We start from the raw sequence: 18534 nt of genomic DNA, 5'->3' as shown, positions 1-18534 counted from the left end.
CCCCCCCCCCCCCCCCCCCCCCCCCCGACGCCGCCCCCCCCCCCCCCCCCCCCCCCCCCCCCCCCGGCACCACCTTGACGGCCCGCGCCCACCACCGGCACCTTTCAACTTGCCCCCTGTTGAAAAAGTTTGAGGACCCCTGCTCTAGAGAAAGGGTAAATAGAAAGTAGATTAGGTTCTACTGGTAGATCTTTGGGTGATTTGCAGTAGATCAACAAGAGTTTCTGATTCCCATTTGTCTAACAGCAGGAACAGTTACAAAGCTTTTCCCATCTAAGTCACATTACTGACCACCACCGCTTGGGGAAAAACATGAATGGGTTTTCACGTGGAGGAATTTGTAAACTTAGTTCTGGTATTAATCATAAGTGATGCCAAGCATATGTAAACCTAGATCCATTCGGTGGACTCCAGGGTTCTAGTAACAACTATAGCATTAATAAAAAGCGGAGCCACAAAGCAATGAAGAATCTGTTCAAAAGGAAGATAAAGTGTCAGAAAGTCCCAGTGACATTAGTGCACTATTTGAACTACCACTGACTGACTGACCTGTAGGTGTGGCGCTACAACTTAGTGGAATAGCACATGCTTTGTGTAAAGGTGGTATCACATTCAGTTGGTGCTATCTCCAGAAACAACTGACTGTCAAGGGGGCAGGCTGCTCCAGTGCAGCAAATTTACTCTGGGCTCTTGAGGAACCCAGCTAGAGAGAGTAGAAAATACTGGGCCAGGTAGACAAAACATCTGACTGTATAAGCAAATTTCCTGTGTCCTACTTTCCCCATTTCAAAAAGAAAGTGCTAGCTTCACTGAAAAATAAATTACATTTACCTTTCTCAAATTTAGAGAAAGCAACAGATTTGAGGCTGCACTGGTGTCCTTTGCATACTCCCAGTAGCTCACCGGTCCTTACATCCCAGACTTTTGCAGTTTGGTCTCCTGAAGCAGTAACCTTAAACAAAGTAAATTCGATCATTTCTTGAGCAACACTCCCCTGTTCCATCCCTGCCCTCAATGTTCTATAACACTTACAGGTTATAAGCTTGTTGTAGCATGAGCTGCTGAAGGCAGAAACATGTTCAGCAGTTGTGTGAAATAAATGTATGCAGCCCTTTGCATGTTTACTCACAAATAAACTCCAGCAAGTTCAAAAGGACTTACTCTTAAATAAGTGTGCATATGATTGCAGTCTTTGAAGATAGCAAGTACTGAGACTGAGATATGAAGGTGCTTGATTGAAACATAATTCAAATGTAAGTGACGCATTCAGATATCCATGCAAGACAACACAGGATAGAATTACAGTATCCCTGACAAATGGCTGCCCAGCAATGGGAAGTCAAACATTTTCTGGGCCAGTCTGTTCCATGTATAAAAGGCTAAAGACGACTCCTGCGAGACCCTTGGACTGCAAGGCAATCAAACCAGTCAGTCCTACAGGAGATCAACCCTGACTGCTCTTTAGAAGGCCAGATACTGAAGATGAAACTCAAGTACTTTGGCCACCTAATGAAAAGGAAGGACTCCCTGGAGAAGAGCCTGATGCTGGGAACAATAGATGGCAAAAGAAGAAGGGGACGCCAGAGAATGAGATGGCTAGATGGAGTCACTGAAGCAGTCGGCGTGAGCTTAAGTGGACTCCGGGGATGGTGGAGGACAGGGAGGCCTGGGGGAATGTTGTCCGTGGGTCGGACATGACTTCGCAACTAACAACAACATCACGAGGAAGCCTTTCCTAATGCGTCACCAAAATCTTTTTGCCTGCTTCTACCCATTAGTTCTAGTTCTGCAAGCTGGATTGGAACTAATGGAAAATTATTAGTTACTGGTTCAAGGCATGATAATTGAAGAATTAGAGATTGTTAGGTGAGGTGGCATTACCTTCTGTAAAACATCGAACCAAACGTAAATATAATACAAGCAGCAACACATAGCACTGGATTCCTTCATTGATTCTACTCATACAGCTTCTCATCTCTAGGTGTAGCCAGAAATATCAGTATTTCTGTTTGTTATTAGAACAGGAAGAGACAGAAGGGGCACTGAAATATGTCACAGGACTTAATGAGTTTAACAGGGAACAGATATTACTAGTTAACTTACTATTTTGTGTTCTGTGGGCATCCAGGCAAGATCAAAAACAGCATTTAAGTGAGCCTGCCACTCTGAAGGGAAAATGAAGTATATATCAGTTTTAAATATGAAAGCATCAGTCCTTTTGTAAGAGAACATCAGTTTATGAAAAATGGTAGCAAAGATTTAAGTTGCCAATTATCTGATCTGTCAAAAGACTCAACAATACTGCCTTTGTCAAGATCAAGGCTTCTGTTTACCTCTAGCAATCTGCTTGCTTCTTGTTTGGGTGTGGGTATCATACAGCCTAACAAAACCCTCTTCGTTCGCAACAGCAAGAACATGCTGCACATCTGGAGCTAAAAAGATAAGCAATATTTGCATGATTTTAAAGCTGTGAGGTAATTTTTACAGTTGTACACAATTGTTTTAAAGGTGTAATTCATTGGCATGAAGTTTGATTGGACAGAAGGATAACACACATACCCATCATAAATTGGAATCTACAAAGCCATGTTGTTAAAATAGCATATAAATTTCAACATGAAAATGAGTTATAACACTGCTAAATTTCAGGATTACAGCAATATTTTGCATCTATCTGATGATAAAGTACAAAACAAAAACAGCATTTGGAAATGAACATGTATATACACACATCCTATTATAATTTGCCTAATTCCTAATTTGGTGCATTAACTATTGCAGTTAGAGATGGTCCTACATCTTATATACGTTTGTATGGAATGTATCTGCATTTTTCCAACAACTAGTCTTATCTAAACACCTTTTTTGGGTGGAATGCTAGGATCTAAGTTTAATAAACAGTCTATTGCACTATGTTATACCCAGTAGCTGGTAGACCATTCTGCAAAGTTAAATGCAACTCAATTAAGGCTCAGAGAAATTCAAAGATGAAATGAATGAATTTGTACACAGTGCTGGCAGTTCTTACTTTGTTTAACCCAGGAACTGCAGGGATAAGTGTAACATACAAATTGTACACTTGTTGATTATGCTTTTAATCAACAAGGCAGGGATGTCTCATACTTGGGTTATTACAGGCACCCAAGCCTGTAAATTCTACATGGCTTATGAGAACCAAACACAAAGTTCATCCAAACAAAAACCATGGACAATTGTAGGTTAACTATGGATCATTCAACGAGTTTCAGTGTCCAAACATCAGAAAAGATCCCAGGAATTGCCAACACTACAGCCAAACCAGGTCAGCACCTAACAACTCTTATGATTACACAAATGTAATGTGCAGTTATGTGAGATAGTAAAATTATATCCTTTGCCTGTCTTTTGAACATGGATTTGACAAAGTCAACCACACAATACTTTGGTTTGCTTAATACACATATAGGCAAAGGCTGAAATAAACTCTGAATGTAAACCCCATTTTCTATTTGAAAGAATTCTTGAATTGAATTCTTGATACAGAGCCCATATACCTATAGTCAATCCGCTGTTTCAAATAGGTTAAAACATCCTTCAGTTTAGAAAAGGCAGCTGAACTTCCTGTTCATCCTTTATTATTGGTGGGTAAATGTGGTCTCTAAGTACATAACATATTTTATCCTTGCCATAAAGCAAGCTTGTGACAAATGTTTCCAAATTAGACACCCCCACCACACACACACCTGTTGAAAAGGCACAGCCAAATGGTGGAACTGGCATTCCCATTTCTCCATAGGAAGAGTGTTCATCTTCCTTAGTACACTGATAGCACCCTAAAAGATGGTGTAAGGAAAACTTTGGCAGCAGACCTAAAAAGATATAAAGGTTATGAAGTAAAGAGATGCTTTTTGAAAAGGTAAGCAACAAATCTCTGCAGGTGTCTCTTATATTTCCCCATTGCTTACTATTATAGCAGGAATGGGCCCTGTAGCCTACCAAAATGACAGACCATTTTAGAGCACAGCAAAGGCCTAGCCAGTCCAGCATCCTGTCCTCACAGTGGCCAGACAGATGGCTATAGGGAGCCCAAAATTCAGGGGATGTAAGTAAGTAGTTAGTTACATGGCTTATATACAAAAAGCCTCAGGTTCAAACTCCAGGTAAGGCTAGAAAAAATATTGCCTGAAATGCTGGAGACCTGCTGCCAGTCAGTGTTGACAATACTAGGCTAGATGGCCTCAGAATAAGAAACTGCCTGTATGCCTAAAAGCAGGACATGGGCAGAATAACATCCTCTCATTTGTGTTACATACCAACTAGAATTGTAAGGTACTGCCTTTGATACCAGAGATAGATAACAAGTAGCCATTTACCTAGTAGTCATTGATAGACTTCTCCTCTGTTAAGAGGAAGAGAAAAATGTTAACAGATTCCTGCCTTTTTATTTTATATTTCACTGCAGGAGCTGCATCCCTCCCGGAATTTGATCTATCCAGTTACCAATCCCTGGCATCCAGCACTCCCAAGGATCAGTTAAACTGTCATCTGGAATAAGACAAAAAGGGGTGGGGAGGGGAAAGCGAGGCAACAGTGCCAGCGCAGGAGGGAGCACCAGGCAGACCAGGCTGCCCCCCACCCCACCCCAGCCATGAAGGGCCAAGGGTCTCTCCCTCTCTCAGACTAACGAACTTCACTGGATTACCATAACGATAATGGACGAAGGAATAAAAAGCTACTTGAGTTCCAGGAAAGAAGCGCGGGACTTAAAAAGACTGAATACGGAGAACTGGTCTGGAGGGAGTACTCGAAGTCGTGGGGTGAGAGGGAACCAAAGCTGAAATGGCGGGAGGAAACGGGGGGTCGAGGATTACGGATTTCATGAAGGGTGGGTTTTTTCCCCTCCCGTAACATGAACATCGGCTCTATGAAATTAAAACAGAGGGAAATTCTTCCTTCGCTCTGCAAAGACTCACCCTGCGGCCCAGCCTGACAGCGACGAACGAGAGAACGGCACAGCATGGCAACGAGGGCCGCCGCTTCAACTCACTCACTTCCCGCGTAGCTCCCGCCGGGAACCGAAAAGCAATTTTCAACTAATCCAAACTCCCGCCAGTCCGAAATACGCGCCAGAGCCACCGCACGTTCTCATTGGCTGGCGATGAGCGTAAAACCACACCCCCCTTAGCTATTGGCTTGTCCTTTCCCACCAACAGGATAAAGCCTCGCCCTTTCTTCGTTAAATTAGCATATAAGCCGGCCTCTTCTCCTGATTGCGCATGCGTAACAACAAAGTGTTTATTTTTGAGTTCATAGTGTCAAGAACAGTGATAGCAGTACGCATGCGTACTAAGAGGTCTTCGGCGGGAATGCAGTGCGCAGGCGCGTCAAATACTGTAGCGCCCGCGCAGATGCAGTAGGGGTTGTTTGAGACGGAAAAGGAAACGTAGCGGGTGTGTACGTTGTGTGGGTCGAAAAATAAAGCACTTGTCTCTCGTCTTCCCGCGATTGGGAGCCCGTGTATAGCGGAGAACGCCATGGCCTCCGCTTCCAAATCCTTCCTCGCCGATGCAGGGTACGGGGAGCAGGAGCTGGACGCCAACTCTGCTCTCATGGAACTGGATAAAGGTAAGGCAGCACGTTCAGGCGCGAGCGATGCGCATGCTCCGAGAGCGTTACAGCTACGCTTGCTCCTGGGGAATTGCTCCATCCGTTCATTGTGAGGTGGGGGTTTTGAAGGAGAGCAGCTTTTGGGGGGAGTAACAAAGAAGATCTGTCGTGCTTGTGGTACTTCAGCGTTTCCAGACTTGAGATGTGCTAGACTACAGTTGTCATGTGGGCTGAAGATGCTTGGCGTTGCAGTCCATTAACACCAGGGCGGGAGACTGCCAGCTTGGAAATAACTGCCTTAAAGACCAACATATTATGCCTTAAGTAAACTTTGTCTTTTAAGGCAGGGGTGGGGAATGTGCGGTCCTATAAAAGTTGTTGGACTGTGACTCCCATTCTTTCCTGCCAGCATGATGGGAGTTGTACTCCAATAACTACAGGCTACTAGGTGGCTGCTTGAAGATGCTACAATTTGTCTGCTGTCCTTCTGCAACTCTCAGCTTTCTGGACTGTCTTAAACATGAACCAGCTCTTATCCCTTCACATTCTGTTTTCTTGTGTTGGCTTGAGATGACGGAATTTCTAGTCCCAAGGTCTGGAGGGCACCAGGTACAAAATGGCTGACATAAAGTTGAAAAGATTTATTATGGCTGTGAGCAAGTTTACTTTTTGAAACTAGGGTTGGGAAGTATATGATCCTCCAGATGGGTTGTTAGACTCATCACTTCCAGTCAGCATAACTGAAGCAGAAGGTTGATGGGACTTGCTATCTTACATATTACATACATATTACATACGTACATATGTTACATGTTCCCCATTCTTCATATAAAGGACCACAAGCTTGTGTTGTCCTTCCAGATTAAAAGATGATCTAACCTTTTTTTTTTTTGTAAAAGCACATCAAGTGATGTGTGCGTTATGCTCACATGACTCCAGTCCTCTGTCAGCTTCACTGGCTTCCCATTGAAGCCCGGGCCCAATTCAAGGTGTTGATTATGACCTACAAAGCCCTAAACAGCTTGGGTCCTGGCTACCTGAACGAGCGCTTACGTCCGTATATGCCCGACCGCCCTTTGAGATCTGCGGGAGAGTCCCTTCTCCGGGAACCCTCCATGAAAGAAATTAGGAGAGTAAGTACCCGGAGGAGGGCTTTCTCTGCGGTGGCGCCCAACCTATGGAATTCACTCCCCAAAGAGGTCCGCCTGGCACTGTCGTTACTGGTTTTTCGGTGCCAGGTAAAGACCTTTTTATTTAAACATCATTTCAATTGTTAAAACATATGATCTGGCCAGGGCAACTTCTTCTTCCTTCTCTTTCTCCTCCTATATTTTTATTTTATACTGATAATTTTAATTTTATTTTTGTAAATCAATGTATTTTTTGTATTTTTATATTTAATGGTAATTTATTATGTACTATTGTATTTCAATGTATTTTATCATGTAAGCCGCCCCGAGGTTTCGGCAAGGGGCGGCATAGAAATGTTATAATAATAATAATAATAATAATAATAATAATAATAGTGTGTGTTGTATGTTGAGGACACGTTATACTTCAGATTTGGTGGAAGAATGGTATAAAAAGGTTATGCTGTTTCTGTGTTTTGAGATGAGGGTGTGACATGCAAATTATCCTGTAATTTGTGAGCTTACTGCAATTATTTCTTAGGTTATGTTTGGATTTTGTAATTCAAATGTTATTGTAACAACATTGGATGTTATGCTAACAAAGTAGAAATGGGGTATTCTTAGGTGGTTTATGCAGACCAGAAGTAGCTTGGATATAGTGCATGTTAACCTATGATTTGCTGTTGTGAAGTGCAACCAGGTCCTAGTCAATACCTTAATAGGCAATACACCTTGCCCTAGTCATTAATATCTTCTCATCTGTTAGTAACAGAGAACCAAATTGCATGTCACAGCATGTGCATCATTGAGGCAAATTGAACTGTTTCTAACAACAAACCATACCTTTACTAGGTGACTTTTTAGCTTCTAAAAGACCATTGGTCCAGGTTCTCACAGTAAAAACCTCCAGTTGGGCCAGTTAGAGGTTGTTATGGAAACTAGAAACAACTTGAAAGATGGAACACATCCCTGCTTATCATGGGATAAGTAATCCACAATTTGTTGCAGAGTCATGCAGACCAGGTCATTGAATTGATCTAAAAAGCACTTCTGGTCAGCTACATCACAGCAAGTTTTTGTGTTCTTAGGATTTAAGTATAATTCCTTGAACTAGGTAGGCATTGCTTGATATTGTACTCTGAGCTAAAATCATTAATAGTAGTCAAATTAAACAGTTGGAGCTGTTTTCCCTTCAGCAACTCAGAGTTTTAAGTTTGCATGTCATGATGAATAGGATGCTGTTTTCCAAACCAGATGCAAAGTGGAAGCAGGGGGTGGGCAGGAAGTACGATTAGCATGCTCGCTGCCTCACAGTTTCAGCAAGCCATGGGATGCCCTCACGTGTGAACTGGTTAAGTGTGTACTGCTTGTCACGTTATAGCCTGCTTCACCTTCATTGGATCTGATTGTCAAATCTGGGATCTGTCAATGTTAAGATGGCATTATTATTTCTCACAGGTCTACGATCTGGCAAACTGGGAGAGCAGTGTGAGGCTGTTGTCCGTTTTCCAAGACTCTTTCAAAAATATCCATTCCCAATACTCATTAACTCAGCATTTTTAAAGCTAGCTGATGTGTTCAGAGTTGGGTAAGTAAAGTCCTTAATATTCAAGTAACTGGATGAATTCACACATACTGTCAAGCCATGCTAGAAACCACACAGTATCCATGGTGAACCACAGCAAGTTCGGTTTCCATGGAACCACACAGAAAAACAATGGTTTGTTGTAAGGTTTCCACATTTTACTGTGGCTTGTCTTTGTGTGGCCCCAGTTGCCATGATTATACATCATCAAGAAGAACAACTGCAGCGGCAAGAACAGCTGTAGCTGCTGCAGGTGATCCAGTCTGCATTTTTTGCTGTCCTGTTCTGTGTAGCAACTGCCGAGGCAGCTACAACTGAACTCTTATTGGCTGCCTTGTGCTGCTCTTTCCCACTGTTGGCACACTGCCTTCATGATGCCCAGTTGCAGCCTTAGAGGCTGCATGCTCCTGTCTTGTCCCTGGTATTCCTGAGAACTGTCAACGAGCCCTGCTGTCCCTCACCCACAGCTGCAGGAAACACATTTCTTGTGGCTAGCTGGAAAACTTTCCCCGGCAGATTCCCATACAAGCAGCCTTGGGAAAGAATGCTTTCCCTCTGTCCCTGGCACGGCCTGCCAAGTGCTGGGTACCATGGGAGGCAGTCCCTGGCAACGTGTGCAAATTGTGCACATGGGGGAGTGTGGGCACATGTTTAGGGAGGGAGAGGAGGGTGTATGTGTGGGTGAGTGCTTGCTCATTGGCACAGGGTAGGGCATTCCTGTAGTGCCCCTCTAGAACAACAGCACTACTTGAGTGAGTAGGCAGTGGCTTTGCTGAGGAGCAGGGGAAAAAAGCAGAAAAAGGTGGCTGACTGAGTCTGTGCCCAGGAGAAAGTGTGGCCAATGAGAAAGAGGCAGGGAAGGGAACAGGAGCAGTGTACCCTGGGACTGATCTTCAGCTGTAGGGGCTGTTGGACTATGTGCTTCTATTTAAAGGGAAGATGGAGAAGCGTGGAAACGTGCATGCATAGAAACCATGCAAATGTGTGAGACCAGGATGCAAGGCTAGAAGCCATGCCATGTGATAGCCTTGTGACATTGCTTTGCATTATGTGTGAATTCAGCCACTGTGGTCTGGTTGGTTGGTTATGATCAGTTCCCAAGTCTTCATGATTCAGAGCAAAAATTTCTAGAGAATCACCTGTTTGAGCCTTGCCTGCTCAGTGAAATTATCAATGCTGATCCTATTTGCATTATGTTTGCTAAGGATTAAGGAAAAGACCTTGGTAATGTGCTCAGGTCTATGAACTCCCTCCTGAGGGAAGTTTGCCTTGCTGCTGCTTTAATGAACTTCTGATCCAAGTCAAAACCTTGCATTTTATGAAAGCTTTTGCGCTATAATATGTATACACTCTGCTTATGGGTCTTATTTTTCTTTAGGGTTTTAATTATGACGATTAATTCTGAAGCTCTTTCTATCCAGTTAGTGTTCTACTAGGACATGCTTTCCCTCTTTATGCTTTCTTTTCTATTTCTGAACTTTGTTGTGATGCTATAATATTTTTGGTATTGTTGATGGTTTAAATAACCTTGAACTTGTTACAGAAAAGAAGGATACAGCTATTGTGGTAATTGAATTACATTTTATCTTAAACAGAAACAATTTCTTGAGGCTCTGTGTTCTAAAAGTTACTCAGCAGAGTGAGAAGCACTTGGAGAAGATTCTGAATGTGGATGAATTTGTGAAACGAGTTTTCTCTGTAATCCACAGCAATGATCCAGTTGCTCGTGCAATCACACTCAGGTAGGCATGCTAACTGAGCAAAGACCAGTCCAGAAAATGTCATTCTGAGAGTACTCTTCAGATAGTATCAGCAAGAACAAGAAATGTGTGAGGCTGCCTTATATTGAGTTAGTTTTTTGGAATGTGTAACTGAGTTTGATTCACTCTGACTGGCAGGGGAACTTCAAAGTCTCTGATAAGGGTCTCTCCTACTCTTGCCTCCTGAATTCCTGTAACTGGATGTGCCAGGGGTTGAAATGAGCATTTTCTTCATGCAAAGCAGCTGATCCCTCACTATGATCTCTCCCCAAGTCTTCAACTTACATGTGCCTTCGCATACTAGTTACTACCATTTGAGCAGTATGAGTTGTATCCAGTGGTCTCCTCTTGTTAGTAGAAGAACACTGCTGGCAGATACTATTTCTCCTCCCCACTACCTGCATCCCAGAACTACTCCAAAGAGTTGGGAAACCCGTAGATGATCCAATGGGGTCTGGAAAGGAGTAGGGGAAGGGAATCTATTTTCATTGCACTGGAAGAAGTCTGCTTATATAGTATTGGATATAGCCCAATGTTTGCCGATTATGCTTAGCTGTATGCTGCATTTTTTAAAAAGATGGCTGCAGATTCAATTCACAGAGCCCCCCCCCCCGCCCTTTTTTAGAAGATTTGGCTTTGTTTCTGTTGTATTTACTTAGTTGCTACTTGATGATCCTCTGCTTTATTTTCAGAATGTTGGGCAGTATGGCATCCATAATTCCTGAGAGGAAGAATGCACATCATAGTATTCGCCAGAGCCTGGACTCACATGACAATGTAGAGGTTGAGGCTGCCATCTTTGCTGCAGCTAATTTTTCTGCCCAGTCCAAGTAAGCAGAACACCCCTGATGTATGTCCGTAGTTCCCAGCTCATGATTGGCATTTATATCGAACTAATTCTTGCACAGCCCATCAGTATTATTTTCCCCCTATGCAAGATAGGATGGCAGCTGAGGTGAGGGTTACAGAAAATGGCACGTATATCTTGTCTTGCACTGCTGACATAAATAAAAAATTGTGAAATTAATTGAACATTAGGACAAGTGGCTGAGTGTGTTTTCTTCGTTATTTAACATTGAGAAAAGCCCCATTCCCTTGCTCTGTTATTTTGACAAATGGTGGGGAGCCCCTCCCTAAACAACATGTTGAGAACATGGCACTACAGTGTGCATGATCAGCTTTCTGACAGGATGCATAAACTCCTGTTGCCATTTGAGAGGACTTTCTCTTAATACCTTTAAAAAAATACTGTAGTAAGCTGGATGCAGTTCCACATTTCACACTGTATCTTAACATCAGTTGAACCTGATTTCAAAAAACTATGTGCATCAAAACAAGGTCAAGGATCAAACTAAACATTTGTTTTGTATAAAAATATTTGTGTGCTTAATAAATGTTTCAAAACATATTAAAGTTTTTCAATTACATTTGTTTAATTAGTGTAGTTTTTAATGTAATCTATGATTTGCTTACTTGAATTCATATTATCTTTTGAGTTGTGTGTGTGTGTGTGTGTGTGTGCGTGCGCACTGTCTGTTTCCATTGCCTTTAATCCCATTATTGGGCTACTTACTTACAGTTTAAAATTTGAAATAATATCAATTATATTAATTACAAACATTTTGCTAATATGAAGGATACAGTTTATAGAAATGGGCTGCCAAGGACTATGCAAGTGAAAAGAGATTGGGAACCACTGAACAAATACAAATCCACTATTTATGTCAAAGCTAACAATGAGTCATAAAAACAGTGTCAACCTTTTTGTAGCTCACTCAGTTGTATAACTGTCTTTTCCCTTCTGATTCTTGACAGAGATTTTGCCGGAGGGATATGTAACAAAATCAGTGAAATGATTCAAGGTATAAACCTCTTACCTGAAAATGAAAACTTATCAAAGCTTTTCCTACTTGTGCACATGTCTTTGAAATCCTAATTATTTTCTTTGAGGAAAGGAAAATTTTACTCAGTTCTTTTCTTCAAAAGAAGTAAAACATATGCATGCTTGCTAGAGTTTCAGTCAGTTAAATACATGTAATTTCTTGGTGTAGAAGCACACTAAGGGATGTTCAGTTCTCAGAAGCAAAGAAATGTGACAGTTTTCTTGAGGCATGTGGCTCTTGCTTGACATGAGTAAGCTTAGTCAGTTGCAATTAGGTAAGCGCAGTCTTGCTGGGAGTAGTACTTACAAGCCCAGTCTTAATACATGCAAAGAAGTCCTGCTTCTGAACTCCTTGAGACCACAAGTGGCAGGCCATTGCATTTCAAAGCCAAGCCTTTTTTAATTGATTTGCTGAGTCTGGCACTGAATCCCATGCTATGCATTTTATTATTTCTATTGTTGAGTTTCTATATTGTGAGCTTTAGTATGTGTTGTTTTAGTAGTAGGAGCTGCCTAGGGATGCCACTGGTGGAATAGGCGGCATATAAATATTTTAAATAATATTTAGTGCTGTCTGCATACACAGTATATTAGAACGACATTAAGCATAAAAGTGTGTGAAGTTCACATTTTAGCTGTGCATGTACATGCATGCACATGTACATAAAGCAAGGAGAGTGTAAGGGGTTAAACTGGATCATCCATTCCTGGTGACTGGGTAGTAAATTAGTTATACTGTTTCAAATGCTCCCCGCCCCACTCCAAATCTCTGAATTCTCACCTTGTATTATTGATGTATTCAATCAACGGTGCTGCTCAAATTTTATTTCCTACCCCTGATTATTTAAGATTTAGCCTGCAACTTGTTTTTCCTTTCCTTGCTAGGTCTAGCCACTCCCGTAGACTTGAAGTTGAAGTTGATCCCCATCCTGCAGCACATGCACCACGATGCCAGCCTCGCCTCCAGCGCTCGCCAGCTACTCCAACAGCTGGTGACATCCTACCCTTCCACCAAGATGGTCATTGTTACTCTGCACACCTTTACCTTGCTTGCTGCCTCCTCTCTGGTTGATATTCCCAAGCAGGTGACCATCTTATTTTTGCTGAATATAGGGGGTTATATCTAACTGCCCCGGTGTTAGTGCTAATGGGCAATTATGTGGGGAAGGGCCTTTTCAGTGGTGGCACCCCGACTATGGAATTTGCTCCCCAGGGAGGTTTGCCTGGTGCCGTCGCTCAATACTTTTCAGCACCAGGCAAAGTCCTTTTTATTTTTCCCAGTATTTAATAATTAATCTGGTTTTATTCTTGTTTTTATTCCTATTTTAGATGCACTACACTTTTTTATCATTGTTATGAGTTCTGTTTTTTCTTCACTTTCTGTAAGCTGCCCAGAGACTTTTTTAGGAATTGGGACGGCATACAAAAACCATGAATGAATGAATGATGCTGCTGCACTTGCACAGACAAATACTTGTATACTTGCTGGGGTAATGGGGAAAGGCAGTGATTGTGCGTGAAGTTTCAAAGCTTTCACGTTTCAGCTTCTTCATTGCTTGTACTTGCTTGTGCATTGAAAAATTCAGTCATGTCTTCAAAACTGATTTCCTTTGAAACTTGCAGATACAGCTGTTACTGCAGTATTTGAAGAATGACCCAAGGGAAGCGGTAAAGAGGCTTGCTATCGAAGATCTAAAGTTACTTGCTAATAAAACCCCACATACTTGGAGCAGAGAGAATATTCAGGTATGCAGATGCCTTTGGGTGAGGATGAGTTGTGGCATTCTGCCAGCAGGAGGGACCCATTGGCAGAATGGATTTTCCTCCCCCCGCCCCCTTGCTGTTTCCCATGCTCCTCAGCTCTCCCCTGGATGGTTTTTGGACCCTGATCAATTAGGGCTGCAGTCCACATGTACTGAGTTGCTGAACTCAGTGTGATGTACATCTAAGTAAATATGCCTAGGGCTGCACTTCAAAAGAGAGCAGGGGTAACTTATTTTCACAGGGCTGATCTACAGGTCCTGCCCTATCAATAGAGGAATAAACCTTCTAATGTTCTGTGTGGAGCAGCCTCAGACCCTTAGCATGTCTTAAAGTGGTAGCTCTTCTTAACACAGCCTGTCTCTTCCACGTTGTATCACCAGGTATTAAGGTGGAAAAGTGCTATGCAACAGTGGTGGAACAAGGTGTTGAAGTGTGCAACACTTTCTGGGGTAAATATAGAGAACAGCGCTACACTGGCCATTTTTGAGTATGTAACAAAGCAGGCCATGGTAACTGGTATAGCAGAAGGAAAGATTTGTTTATGTTGATTTTTATGTCGATATTTTGTCATAATTTATTTATATTGATATTTGCATTTATTTATGTAAGCCATCCTGAGGCTTTTGCAATAGGACGGCATATAAATATCACAAACAAACGAACAAATAAATCAAAAAAGAGAGGACAGAGACACAAGTGGTAGGCAAGCTGGACAGTTTATAAATTGTGTGAAAAAGATCTAGGAGGTACAGGTCCTGTATGGTGTGGCTCAGAGGTGGAGTAGCTGAAGCACAGGGCAGAATAAAGAGCAGTTGGCCAAGTAAGAATGCATTGGCTAGGCAGCTAAAAGAGGTACACGCCTAAGCGTATGGCAGATAAGGGTGCAGTCCTATGCATGTTTGAATCAAAGAAAGCCATACAAGTTGTAGGATTTTCCTCTGTCTAAACGTGCATCAAACTGTTGTGTCAAGGTAAAGGAGGGCTTAAGAGAAAAGCTGTGGCAGGGAGGGAGAGGGAGTTTGTATGGATAGGAAGTCTTTTTGGCATTTTCCAAAGGAATTTGATGACTTCAGGTGAGGGATCTATGGACATTGCAAGTACAAGGGCTCTGATGTGTGTGATTTTTACAGTCTTGTAAAAATTAGGAAAGCATTTGTTGAGACAGACGTCTTGTCATGTTGAGAATTGTTTTCTTTTTGCTGAGTTCTCCCGTGGCTAGTGATATGAAACGGGCTACCTGTCATCTGTGATGTTATTTAATGTGGTTTACTTTGTTGTTTCAGCCATGCTCAGTGATGCGTGGAAAGGTTCTAGCAAGAGGTGTTGTGATTCAGACAGATGGCATTTTAAATCTTAACTATTTTCCGGCTGAAGTTGAAGGCTGGAGAGGAAAATTAATTGGAGATGTGCCTTCTGCTGACAACTGTGTTGCTGTCCCTCACTTCTGGCAGTGTTTTGTACAATCTTGGGCTCCTGTACATATTCTGCAAAACATTTTTCTGGTTCCTGATCCCATGAATGGAATGCTTTATGTTGTGACATGACTTCTGATGTTCAGTTGTGAAATGTGCTTCTACTATCTCTGATGTCCCTACTGTCTGTGTAGTCTAAACTGTGCCACCCACATGCAAGAGAGAAGTATTGGTAGAGTTCAGGGCAGTCCAAGCTTTGCAGAACTACAAAATGCATTTACAGAGTCTGAGGGGAGGACCTGAAAGTTATCCCAGCAAGGACTGAGCGGCCACGGAATTTTTGTGTGTGGGGAGAGGAGGAAGAAGGGGAATGCAGTAGAGCATCGCAGAGAGGGGCATGTGTTGATGGACTGAAATACTGGGGAGGAGCATTCCTCGCCACAACAGTCTGTTGTATGCCCGAGTCGTGGCCTTCTGAATAACCACATGTGTAAGCAACAGTAATCCTTTGATAGACGAGCATTCTCAACACACAAGTTGAATTTCTTTTTAGAATTGAAGCTGCATTTATTGGTCACTTTTTATTGGTTAATTTTTTGAATTACAGAGTTTCAACATCAAGCGTTTGTACAATGATATTCAGCCACTGACGTAACCCCATCCCTGAGATGCAGTGTAGACTGCTGCTTATGAGAACTTGCAAGTGCTCAAAGCCGGAGCAACTTGCAAGCAAATGTAACATGGCTAGGGCTGTTGGATGGAAGGCCTGGGGAACCTCTTTCAGCTTGCAGGCCTAATTCAGTATCAAAGAAGCTCCTGGAAGCTGCATTCTCTTGTTGGGTGCGGGCAAAGGGGAGGAGCCAAAGGCAAAAAAGCACCTGATTATATCTTAAAGCTTTTGATGCTTGTAGCTAACGTTTAGGGGAGGAAGGTCAACCTTTTAGAATGGGATGGGAGAAGTGCAGCAGGCTGAGAAACTACCAAATGGTAGGTGGATGGGAGAAAGTGGTCAGGCCAGGGAAAAGGGGTATGGCCTTGTGAGAAGCCAGGCCTGATGTTCCCTACTCTTACCATAAACATCTAGCATACTCTACTTTCTATTCATTCTGGCTACAGTCTACATCATACTGGTGGGCTATGACATGCTTCATTTGAATTTTTTATATTAATTGAGATTCAGAGCTCTGTTCCCCACAAACCTGAATAAGTATAGCCAGCACCCTAGTCCTGGAAATATGAGGGCAGCCTTCCCAGCAGGCAGTAGGTCCTGCTTCTCTCTCTAAAAATCAATTGTTGGAAACAGCATTCCTGTCATTTCTCTGCAGAGAGATCCAGTATTTCATTGTTTTGCAGGCCTTCTCCTTTGCCAGTATCTATCATCCCTGATTGCTTTTTGTTAGAATTCTTTGCAGCCCTTCGTATCAGACCTGCTCTTTCTTGACTAATGGAATGGTAGTATTGGAGTCCACCATTCAGCTAGAGCTTAGCCTCCTAGTAGACTGGGGAAACACTGAAAAGGGATTACTGTTCTTGTAACTGTAATCCTGATTCTAAGTGTGAAATAAAGCTGGATGTTGACTTCTCATAGCTAATAATAGAGACCAAGCCAGACTTTGTCTTCATGAATCTAAATTCCATTTGTTAGAGCACAGTCCTATTCATGCTTAGACCAGAAAATGTCCTAGGGAAGGATGAGACTGAGTGGTACTTTGTTCTGCCTAAACATGCCCTTAATGTCCATATTCTCGGTATTTTTTACGGTGACTCAGCAGTTAGATTCCCCAGAACCTGATGTTTGGTCACTGTGCTGAAGATTTATTGAGGGATTAAATCACTTGGGCAAAATGCCAATAATGTGGCTTCTTGATATAAAACCTCAGGAAGTAGAAGGAAAATATGATAGACAACTACAAGTCCTTATCTTTCCCCTGAGGTATATTCTGGCTGCTGAGATTAATGACAGGCTTTTGTTACCTGTTGCAAAAGAGAAAGTAAGCCAGCTGAGTGATCTTTTAAAAACCCCAACACTTTGGAGGGCACAATCAAATTTAATTTTTAGTTTTCTTAATCATAATTCCTGTTTTTGCATGAATAGAATGCCATGTATCCTAGTGTGAAAGTTCCAACCTACTAGTGGAAGATTGCTTTTTCCATCTGGTATGTCATGAGAGAACAAATGTAATTACTGTGGAGAACACTCTGCAGCACTCTGTGGAAAGCAAATTCATTAATCTGTGAAAAACAAGTTCCCCTAGTTGGTGCAGTATACACAGTTCCATCATTTTTTTATAAAAAGCTGATCTTATCGCTTGCTTTGTATTCAGTATGTTATGGTTAATTATGTATTAATCATACTTTAGAACACAATATTTAAAAGTGAGGATATTTCACTCAGCTCTGTGCATTTTTTGCACATTCAGCAGTCTGAATTTTGGCAAAATGGGGGATTCTGAAAATGTGGGTGTTTGGCTAATGGAATGCCGGTATTGGCTGGAGCATGCTGGGAATTGTAGGCTATTGCTCTGTCTAAACATGTACAAGGGTGTAGCCTAAGACTGTGAGCAGTGAGCAGGAAGTCCCAAGTTCAAATGTTGCCTCTTGGCCTTAGGTTCATAGCCTCAGCACCCCTATCTGCATTATGGGATCATACTGACCTCCTCTTCATGGCCTTGTCATGGTGAAGGGGCTTGCGTAGCTCAATGAAGCTATGAGCTATGCCATGCAGGGTCACCCAAGACGGACAGGTCATAGCAGAGAGCTCTGACAAAAGATGATCCACTAGAGAAGGAAATGGCAACCCGCTCCGATATCTTTGCCATGAAAACCCCATGGACAGTACCAAAAGGCAAAAAGATACGACGCCAGAAGATGAGCCCCTCAGGTCGGAAGGTGTCCAATATGCTACTGGGGAAGAGCGGAGGGCTAGTAATAGTAGCGCCGGAAAGAATGAAGTGACTGGGTCAAAGCTGAAAGGACACTCAGTTGCCGATGTATCTGGAGGTGAAAGGAAAGTCCGATGCTGCAAAGATCTGTACTCCATAGGAACCTGGAATGTAAGATCCATGAATCAAGGCAAGCTGGACATGGTCAAACAAGAGATTACAAGACTGAACATCGACATCTTGGGAAAAAAGTGCGTATAGTCAAGGTTATGGTTTTCCCAGTTGCAATGTATGGCTGTGAAAGCTGGACCATATGGAAGGCTGAGCGCCAAAGGATTGAGGCCTTTGAATTGTGGTGCTGGAGGAGACTCCTGCGAGGCCCTTGGACCGCAAGGCGATCAAACCAGTCAGTCCTAGAGGAGATCAACCTTGACTGCTCTTTAGAAGGCCAGATACTGAAGATGAAACTCAAATACTTTGGCCACCTAATGAGAAGGAAGGACTCCCTGGAGAAGAGCCTAATGCTGGGAACA

At 42.5% G+C, this 18534-nt stretch overlaps 2 protein-coding genes across 5 annotated transcripts in view; one reads left to right on the top strand and one right to left on the bottom strand.

The window, feature by feature from the left end:
• Positions 1–5029, bottom strand: part of DTL (denticleless E3 ubiquitin protein ligase homolog) — a 30443-nt gene extending 25414 nt beyond the window's left edge. Inside the window, exons 1-5 of the mRNA XM_044448096.1 lie at positions 4953–5029; positions 3723–3848; positions 2334–2432; positions 2104–2165; positions 832–952 (exon numbers count right to left, since the gene is read on the bottom strand). Of these exons, the coding sequence (XP_044304031.1) occupies positions 832–952; positions 2104–2165; positions 2334–2432; positions 3723–3848; positions 4953–4998 (454 nt within the window). The 5' untranslated portion in view covers positions 4999–5029. The remainder of the gene's footprint in view (positions 1–831; positions 953–2103; positions 2166–2333; positions 2433–3722; positions 3849–4952) is intronic.
• A 377-nt stretch (positions 5030–5406) lies between these two features.
• Positions 5407–18534, top strand: part of INTS7 (integrator complex subunit 7) — a 45245-nt gene continuing 32117 nt past the window's right edge. For all 4 annotated transcript variants that reach the window (XR_006413904.1, XM_044422233.1, XM_044422169.1 and 1 more), the window contains exons 1-7: positions 5407–5604; positions 8175–8304; positions 9897–10043; positions 10754–10891; positions 11877–11923; positions 12829–13028; positions 13567–13689. Coding sequence is in view for 3 of the 4 variants with exons in the window: in XM_044422233.1 (XP_044278168.1) it covers positions 5514–5604; positions 8175–8304; positions 9897–10043; positions 10754–10891; positions 11877–11923; positions 12829–13028; positions 13567–13689 (876 nt within the window). In the remaining variant the exon portion in view is untranslated. The remainder of the gene's footprint in view (positions 5605–8174; positions 8305–9896; positions 10044–10753; positions 10892–11876; positions 11924–12828; positions 13029–13566; positions 13690–18534) is intronic.

This window comes from Varanus komodoensis, unplaced genomic scaffold (genome assembly GCF_004798865.1).
Source record: "Varanus komodoensis strain SLA01 unplaced genomic scaffold, ASM479886v1 scaffold1, whole genome shotgun sequence".
Classification (NCBI taxonomy): domain Eukaryota; kingdom Metazoa; phylum Chordata; class Lepidosauria; order Squamata; family Varanidae; genus Varanus; species Varanus komodoensis.
The sequence above is the reverse complement of the archived record's forward strand: the minus strand, read 5'-3'. Positions and strand labels throughout refer to the sequence as shown.